The following is a 9436-nucleotide window of genomic DNA, read 5'->3' as shown; positions in this document are numbered from 1 at the left end:
GTATGCTTTGTGGGGACATTGTCGATTGTCATGTCATGTTCGGATGTACAGTACATTGTCTTTGCTCCACAGTAAGTCTTTGCTGTCGTCCAGCATTCTGTTTTTGTTTACTTTGTAGCCAGTTCAGTTTTAGTTTGGTTCTGCATAGCCTTCCCTAAGCTTCAATGCCTTTTCTTAGGGGCACTCACCTTTTGTTTATTTTTGGTGTAAGCATTAGACACCTGTTTACCTGCACCCTGCCTCCCGCTGTTTCCGACATCTCCGAAGCAATTAGCTACCTGCTGCCACCTACTGATATGGAAGAGTATTACACGGTTACTCTGCCGAGCTCTAGACAGCACCGACACTCAACAACAACACATCATTTGCAGACTAGAATTACTGCTTTGCAAAAAATATTTTTTACCCCAAATAGGTGAAATTAAATAATCTCCCACGGCACACTAGTTGAAAAACACTGGTCCAAACATAGTTAAGCTACAGAAATCGCGATTTGTTTAAAAAGTAGCAACGCTACTGGGAAATGTGGTTAAGCTACGTAGTAGTGATGGGTCCGGCAACACCGATGCATCGGGGCATGCGTCGAGCTCATAGAGCAAAACCCTGTGCCGGTGCGCGTACCGCTTTTAGAAAGTCACGTGACCGATCATGAGCTGTTTTGGTCACGTGACCGATACGCCAACTGTGTCGCACTGACGCCTCCTCTGTGCCCTGTGAGCGGCTCTTTTCTACAGCCGGACAAATAATAACTAAGAAGAGAAATCGTCTAAAATGTAATACGTCGGAAAAACTTTTCTTTCTTTTTTTTTATAAAAATGTGTAAAAAAATAAAATTAAAAAAATTCCCAGTCCACAATCATCCACAACACGTTCTCTTAGATTTCCATGTTATGATACATGTTCACATTATTTATTGACTGTATCTAAAAAAGATAAAAAAATATTTGTATTTAAATGAAGATATGAAATAATCCTAAATGAAATACAATGACTTGGTTTATATTATTGTATATACTAGGGCAGGGGTCACCAACGCGGTGCCCGCGGTCACCAGGTAGCCCGTAAGGACCAGATCAGTCGCCCGCTGGCCTGTTCTAAAAATAGCTCAAAGAGCAGCACTTACCAGTGAGCTGCCTCTATTTTTTAAATGTTATTTATTTACTAGCAAGCTGGTCTCGCTTTGCTCGACATTTTTAATTCTAAAAGAGACAAAACTCAAATAGAATTTGAAAATCCAAGAAAATATTTTAAAGACTTGGTCTTCACTTGGAATAAGCGGTAGGAAATGGATGGATGGATGGGTCTTCACTTGTTTAAATAAATTCATTTATGTTTTACTTTGCTTCTTATTACTTTTAGAAATACAATTTTAGAGAAAAAATACAACCTTAAAAATGATTTTAGGATTTTTAAACAAATATACCTTTTTACCTTTTAAATTTCTTCCTCTTCTTTCCTGACAATTTAAATCAATGTTCAAGTAATTTTTTTTAATTTTTTTTTATTGTAAAGAATAATAAATATTTTAGCTTCTGGTTTTTCGACGAAGAATATTTGTGAAATATTTCTTCAAACTTACTATGATTAAAATTCAAAAAAATTATTCTGGCAAATCTAGAAAATCTGTAGAATCAAATTTAAATCTTATTTCAAAGTATTTTGAATTTCTTTTAAAATTTTTGTTCTGGAAAATCTAGAAGAAATACTGATTTGTCTTTGTTAGAAATATAGCTTGGTCCAATTTGTTCAATATTCTAACAAAGTGCAGATTGGATTTTAACCAATTTAAAACATGTCATCAAAATTCTTAAATGTATCTTAATCAGGAAAAATTACTAATGATGCTCCATAAATTATTTTTTTAATTTTTTCAAAAAGATTCAAATAAGCTAGTTTTTCTCTTCTTTTTCTCAGTTGAATTTTGAATTATAAAGAGTCGAAATTGAAGATAAACTATGTTTAAAAATTTTATTTTAAATTTTTTCTTGTTTTCTCCTCTTTTAAACCGTTCAATTAAGTGTTTTTTTCATCATTTATTCTCTACAAAAAACCTTCCGTAAAAGGAAAAAAAAATGTACGACGGAATGACAGACAGAAATACCCATTTTTATATATATATACATTTATTTATTTAGCTATTCTTGTTTGAATCACACTTACGTGTAACTTACAAATGACAATATATTTATTTAATTAAGTGTGTATCAAACTGGTAGCCCTTCGCATTAATCAGTACCCAAGAAGTAGTTTTTGGTTTCAAAAAGGTTGGTGACCCCTGTACTAGGGCATCAAATCAGTGTCAGTTGAGTCGGTCCATAGGTTGCCTGTAGGGATTTTTAATGTCCAGCAGATGTCAGTATTTAGTGACACAGTATCGACACAGTATCAATACAGTTTTGCAATGTGTCGAAACGCTTCATGACGCCTCATCAACCCATCACTACTACGTAGCTTCGATTTTTAGGTTAATCATTTTTAATGGAAAACCGTAGCTTTTTTTTTTTTTCACGGCAGCCGTAAACCGACAAGTGTCGCGCGAAATTCTGTATTCGTGAAATATTTTGCGTCCCCTACCGCGGGAGCGCGCATGGGGGGCGGAGCTATGTGCCTTGTTCAGACAGCGACAGCACTTCCGTGTTATTAGCGATGTCAATTATACAAAATGTGGATTAATTACGATCATGCTTTGATCGTCAAAAATATTGTAGGTGTACCATTCGACATTCCTATCCGAATAAATGCTTTTGATCATCCGTACATGACGTGTTGTACTTTTATTCAAGCTTCTCTATGTGTCATGCTGCATATCAGCCTGCTATTTTCTGCAAATTACATTAATAACATCCTGTAATTTGGTTTATTATTGTAACCGAGGGTTTATACATGTCGTCTATACTGTATAAAACTACAAAATAACAAACACGAAGGCTCCAGTTTTACACAAGGACCATACTTTATTTCCTTTGTTTCCAAAAACTCCGCTCCACCACTTCCGCCTTCAAAATAAGAGCTCAAGGCATATACTGTATAACAGCGTATAACAGGAACTTAACGTCACAAAGAGGCAAGTCCATAAAAATAGGTTACATTATTTATTTCATCTTCTGATAGATTATAAAATAACAGCAATATAATGGGAACAAACATGACAAAGTAGGCTCAATTCCATGTAAAAAAACAAACAAAAAAACATGTATTTTATGCCAGAAAATGTGTCCCACGTACGTCCCTCAAGCTATGTACTAACATGTGGATTATATGCACAGACTTGGCATTGTACAACACTTGTGAATTTTGACTAATTTTACCAATTACAAAAACAGTTAGTAGTTAATATTTACAATCATTTACATCGCTAATAACACGGAAGACTTGTTATAAGTAGACGTAGCATTGGCTGCTGTGACGCGAGAAATTGGGCCGCCATCTTGAAGTGGTGATGAGGAGCCGGCGAGCGGCCTAAACTGACAGTTGACTATTGGCGTTGCTAGGCCTATTTTAGGGGGGCTCAAGCCCCCCTAAAATATTCTTAAGCCCCCCCCTAAATAATTTGGTGTTAAAAATTTTTTTTTATTTATTTATTTTTTTTTTACAAATACATGCCGACATATTCATTATAAAGTGGCCCGAATATGAGTTTAAATAAATAATAATATAACCTGTCATTATTCACTCAGTTTCCCCTCACTTCATAGCATAAGGTAGAGAGCCCCTTTAGTGCGTCGGTATCCAATCCATTCCACTTGTTCATGTAGAAAATGCCGACATCACTCAAAAAGCAGTCCGCATTTTCTCTGCGACCTTGCTTGCGGTCCTTGGACTTTTTCATATAGAAAATGCCCACATCACTCAAAAAGCAGTCCGCATTTTCTCTGCGACCTTGCTTGCGGTCCTTGGACTTTTTCATATAGAAAATGCCCACATCACTCAAAATCCAGTCCGCATTTTCTCCGCGACCTTGCTTGCGGTCCTGCAGGTGTACGAAGCACATTAGCACACAGCACTGCAGAACAAGAACGTGAACGGATGCAAAATGGACATAAGAAACTTTTTCAAGAAAGTAAGTATTCATCACTGCTTGTAGTAAAATGTATTAGCTCCACTTTACACCAGGTCTGTGTTTGACAAAAAAATTGACATTCCCGCTCTAAAACAATGCTGCTACTTAGTTAGCTAGTTAGCCTGAAATGCATAATGAAGGTCCTGGTTATTTATAAAGTTAAATGTGCACTCTTTTTTTTACCATTTGCTATCTTTGGGGTTACTTCCTTCTGGAGCATCAGCTGTGTTTCTCACTTTACACATGGAGGAGAACAGGAGCTGAGCTCATTCACGTATGACTATCATCAGTAGATAATAATAATAATCATCATGCAAGTAATTGTTTCTTGTTGATGCTGTAAACAAAATGTCACTGTGCAAACCCACGTTTGTTGTTGTACTGAACACAGATTGAAAATAAACCGACTGAAATAATAATAATAACAATGAATCATTTCTAAGTCTTTGTTAGCCGTTTGTGAAGTGTTGTGCTCGTGCACTACGTTCGCTCGCATCCTGTGCATCTCCTGGGGGCTAAGCCCCCCCCTGTCCTTAAAAGCTAGTGACGCCCCTGCAGTTGACGTGTAGAAAACAAAGATGCCGGGCTGGTGTTCAGCGTTTTCCTGCTCAAATGAGCGGACTGTTGAAAATAGGAATCGGGGGATTACTTTTCACAAGCAACATTTAACATTAACGTACCATTGGTTGTATTTTGTGAAAAGAATATTACCACAGAGTTGAGAAGGAGCAAAGATCTTTGATTGTTCATTGTTGGGGAAGCCAGAATTTGGTTTTATTCTGAATCCAGTGAAACAGATTGGTGGCTTTAGCTGATATAAAGACTTTCAGGTGTTTATATATTTATATTTATTTATTTTATCCAAAGCGACATACATAAAAAAGACATATAAAACAATGACTGTAAACATGATCATTTAAGGGAAGAATGTAATAGAAAATATCAATACAAAGTGTCAAGACATAATAAACTCTGATACAGTCTATAGGTCCCTAAGATATATAGATATCTAATGTATTCATACATTGTTTATGTAGGATATACGCATGTGTATATATAACCTAATCATTTCAATTTAAAAATAGCTGACCGTTTTTTCCCCCTTCTCTGGGATTATATTCCCAGTTTTGATCTGGTACGTCCGGTCACTTATAGCATATAAGAATATTATATTACTGTTAAGCAAACTATGAATAATAAAACATGTGTCCTTTATCATAGCTACACGTATGACCAAAAAAGCGTGTTAAAATCAGTGGTATTCAGTGAGGTAAGATGAATTAAATGCGCTGACAGTTCATTGCTCCTGCCAAATGAATTGCACTGAGTGGAGCGGATCACCACTCCAAGATGGCGGCCCCGCGTCTCATCAGTAGCGCTCCATGCTGCGTACCCTAAGATGTCTTTGGGGTAGAGATGCGCGGTTTGCGGGCACAACCGCGGAGTCCGCGGATTATCCGCGGATCGAGCGGATGAAATTTAAAAAAATTAGATTTTATCCGCGGGTCGGGTCGGGCGGTTGAAATAAAAAAAAATTAGATTTTAAATAGATTCAGGCGGGTGGCAGTTAAACCAATTGGGAAATATATATACATAGTTAAATGTTGTTACCCACATACGAAAAACGAGCAGGCACCTGCAGCATATGCCACAACAGAAGAAAAAAAGAAAAAGAGATGGACACTTTTACGGAGCGGAGAAGGGACCGAGGCCCCTTCCCCCGAGAGGGCCCCACCGGGAGCCGTAGCTGAGGCGATCCGCGAGAAGGGCCCGACGCACGTCCAGGGTCACCACCGCGCCCACCGCACCGACACCCCGCCTCGTCCGCCTTCGCCGCGGCCGGCGTCACGCGCAGCAGGTAAGCAGCTTACCTGCCCGCCACCCCCGTGGCCGGGGGCTCGTAACAGGGGTCACTCCACGCGCTCCGCCCGCGCAGCTTACCTGCCCGCCACCCCTGTTGCCGGGGGCGCGTAACAGGTGTCACTCCGCGCGCAGTGCGCTCACGAAAGGGGTGGGGCTCACCCTGGTTGACATAGACAGCAGGACGGTGGCCATGGAAGTCGGAACCCGCTAAGGAGTGTGTAACAACCCACCTGCCGAATCAACTAGCCCTGAAAATGGATGGCGCTGGAGCGTCGGGCACATACCCGGCCGTCGCCGGCAGCGAGACGCGCTTGGAGGTGCGCTCAGCGCGGCTCCCATATGATTGCGCACTGGTGTGCGTCTGGGTCGTGACAGCGTGGCACGCGAATGTCTGTGCTGCATTGGATCAGTCTCCTTTCTTTAACAGGCAAAAGCTTTATAACCTCACTAATGCCTTGCATCGTCTATATTAGATATATAACAACGGGCGGGTGCAGTTCTGATCAAATGTTACATCGGGTGGATGGTGGATGGTTGACGACTTTCTGATGCGGTTGCGGATGAAATAATTGCCTATCCGCGCATCTCTACTATGGGGGATACCACATATTTCAGGGATAGAGAATTTCCCACCACACCGGGATGGCTGATCAAAAACTGTACTCATTACGGGAAAACCGTAGTTGTTGGCAGGTATGGCGGCGGAACTTTAACGTGAGTTCCTAAAAACATTATTTTCACCCGTTGTCATTTTGTAACCGTCTATTTTGGTGAATAATTAGGGCGCTCATCTCTTTTTGGTGACGTTCTGGTCGGATGAATGCTACTGGAGCGTCCACATTGAGGACGCATCGAATATACCTGCTCAGTGCCTAGTGGTTGGAGTGTCCGCCCTGAGATGGGTAGGTTGTGAGTTCAAACCCCGGCCGAGTCATACCAAATACTATAAAAATGGGAGCCATTACCTCCCTGCTTGGTACTGAGCATCAAGGGTTGTAATTGGGGGTTAAATCACCAAAAATGATTCCCGGGCGCGGCCACAGCTGCTGCTCACTGCTCCCCTCACCTCCCAGGGGGTTAACAAGGGGATGGGTCAAATGCAGAGGACAAATCTCACCACACCTAGTGTGTGTGTGACAATCATTGGTACTTTAACTTAATATCCATCCATCCATCCATCCATCTTCTTCCGCTTATCCGAGGTCGGGTCGCGGGGGCAGCAGCCTAAGCAGGGAAGCCCAGACTTCCCTCTCCCCAGCCACTTCGTCCAGCTCCTCCCGGGGGATCCCGAGGCGTTCCCAGGCCAGCCGGGAGACATAGTCTTCCCAACGTGTCCTGGGTCTTCCTCGTGGCCTCCTACCGGTCGGACATGCCCTAAACACCTCCTTAGGGAGGCGCTCGGGTGGCATCCTGACCAGATGCCCGAACCACCTCATCTGGCTCCTCTCGATGTGGAGGAGCAGCGGCTTTACTTTGAGCTCCCCCAGAATGACAGAGCTTCTCACCCTATCTCTAAGGGAGAGACCCGCCACCCGGCGGAGGAAACTCATTTCGGCCGCTTGTACCCGTGATCTTGTCCTTTCGGTCATAACCCAAAGCTCATGACCATAGGTGAGGATGGGAACGTAGATCGACCGGTAAATTGAGAGCTTTGCCTTCCGGCTCAGCTCCTTCTTCACCACAACGGATCGATACAGCGTCCGCATTACTGAAGACGCCGCACCGATCCGCCTGTCGATCTCACCATCCACTCTTCCCTCACTCGTGAACAAGACTCTGAGGTACTTGAACTCCTCCACTTGGGGCAAGATCTCCTCCCCAACCCGGAAATGGCACTCCACCCTTTTCCGGGCGAGAACCATGGACTCGGACTTGGAGGTGCTGATTCTCATCCCAGTCGCTTCACACTCAGCTGCGAACCGATCCAGTGAGAGCTGAAGATCCTGGCCAGATGAAGCCATCAGGACCACATCATCTGCAAAAAGCAGAGACCTAATCCTGCAGTCACCAAACCGGATCCCCTCAACGCCTTGACTGCGCCTAGAAATTCTGTCCATAAAAGTTATGAACAGAATGGGTGACAAAGGGCAGCCTTGGCGGAGTCCAACCCTCACCGGAAACGTGTCCGACTTACTGCCGGCAATGCGGACCAAGCTCTGACACTGATTATACAGGGAGCGGACCGCCACAATCAGACAGTCCGAAACCCCATACTCTCTGAGCACTCCCCACAGGACTTCCCGAGGGACACGGTCGAATGCCTTCTCCAAGTCCACAAAGCACATGTAGACTGGTTGGGCAAACTCCCATGCACCCTCAAGGACCCTGCCGAGAGTATAGAGCTGGTCCACAGTTCCACGACCAGGACGAAAACCACACTGTTCCTCCTGAATCCGAGGTTCGACTATCCGGCGTTGCCTCCTCTCCAGTACACCTGAATAGACCTTACCGGGAAGGCTGAGGAGTGTGATCCCACGATAGTTAGAACACACCCTCCGGTTCCCCTTTTTAAAGAGAGGAACCACCACCCCGGTCTGCCAATCCAGAGGTACTGCCCCCGATGTCCACGCGATGCTGCAGAGTCTTGTCAACCAAGACAGCCCTACAGCATCCAGAGCCTTAAGGAACTCCGGGCGGATCTCATCCACCCCCGGGGCCTTGCCACCGAGGAGCTTTTTAACTACCTCAGCAACCTCAGCCCCAGAAATAGGAGAGCCCACCACAGATTCCCCAGGCACTGCTTCCTCATAGGAAGACGTGTTGGTGGGATTGAGGAGGTCTTCGAAGTATTCCCTCCACCGATCCACAACATCCGCAGTCGAGGTAAGCAGAACACCATCCGCACCATACACGGTGTTGGTAGTGCACTGCTTCCCCTTCCTGAGGCGGGGGCTGGTGGTCCAGAATCGCTTCGAAGCCGTCCGGAAGTCGTTTTCCATGGCTTCCCCGAACTCCTCCCATGTCCGAGTTTTTGCCTCCGCGACCGCTGAAGCCGCACACCGCTTGGCCTGTCGGTACCTGTCCGCTGCCTCAGGAGTCCCATGAGCCAACAGAACCCGATAGGACTCCTTCTTCAGCTTGACGGCATCCCTCACCGCCGGTGTCCACCAACGGGTTCTAGGATTACCGCCACGACAGGCACCAACCACCTTGCGGCCACAGCTCCAATCAGACGCCTCGACAATAGAGGTGCGGAACATGGTCCACTCGGACCATCCGATACAGGTGGCAGATGGACAAAAAAGTGACCTGCGGAGTTTAGTCTTGTGGACAAAACAAGAGCAAAGGTGAAAAAGGACATCTTTAATGTATGTATATTTTTTTTAGAAGCGATTGCATTATGTAAGAACTGTACAGCTGCTGTAGACTGGACCCATACCAAGCGGACTTTTGGACCGGATGACTTCATCTTCTGTAGCGGTACCTCTTGAAGTGGAACCACAGCTGAAAGATGCCGTTGGCAAACTGACAGCGGAAACCGTGTCGGTGCGAGTACTCCCACTCTCGGTTCAC

The 9436-nt window shown here is 44.2% G+C and overlaps 1 protein-coding gene across 1 annotated transcript in view; it reads right to left on the bottom strand.

Moving 5' to 3' along the window:
- Window positions 1–9217: 9217 nt before the first annotated feature.
- Window positions 9218–9436, bottom strand: part of cactin — a 25360-nt gene continuing 25141 nt past the window's right edge. Inside the window, exon 10 of the mRNA XM_061978749.1 lies at window positions 9218–9436. This exon is cut by the window's right edge and continues 383 nt beyond it. Coding sequence (XP_061834733.1) covers window positions 9329–9436 — 108 coding nt within the window. The 3' untranslated portion in view covers window positions 9218–9328.

The sequence above is a fragment of the Nerophis lumbriciformis genome, linkage group LG19 (assembly GCF_033978685.3).
Source record: "Nerophis lumbriciformis linkage group LG19, RoL_Nlum_v2.1, whole genome shotgun sequence".
Classification (NCBI taxonomy): Eukaryota; Metazoa; Chordata; class Actinopteri; order Syngnathiformes; family Syngnathidae; genus Nerophis; species Nerophis lumbriciformis.
Note: the sequence above shows the minus strand (reverse complement) of the source record. Positions and strands in the feature narration are given on the sequence as shown.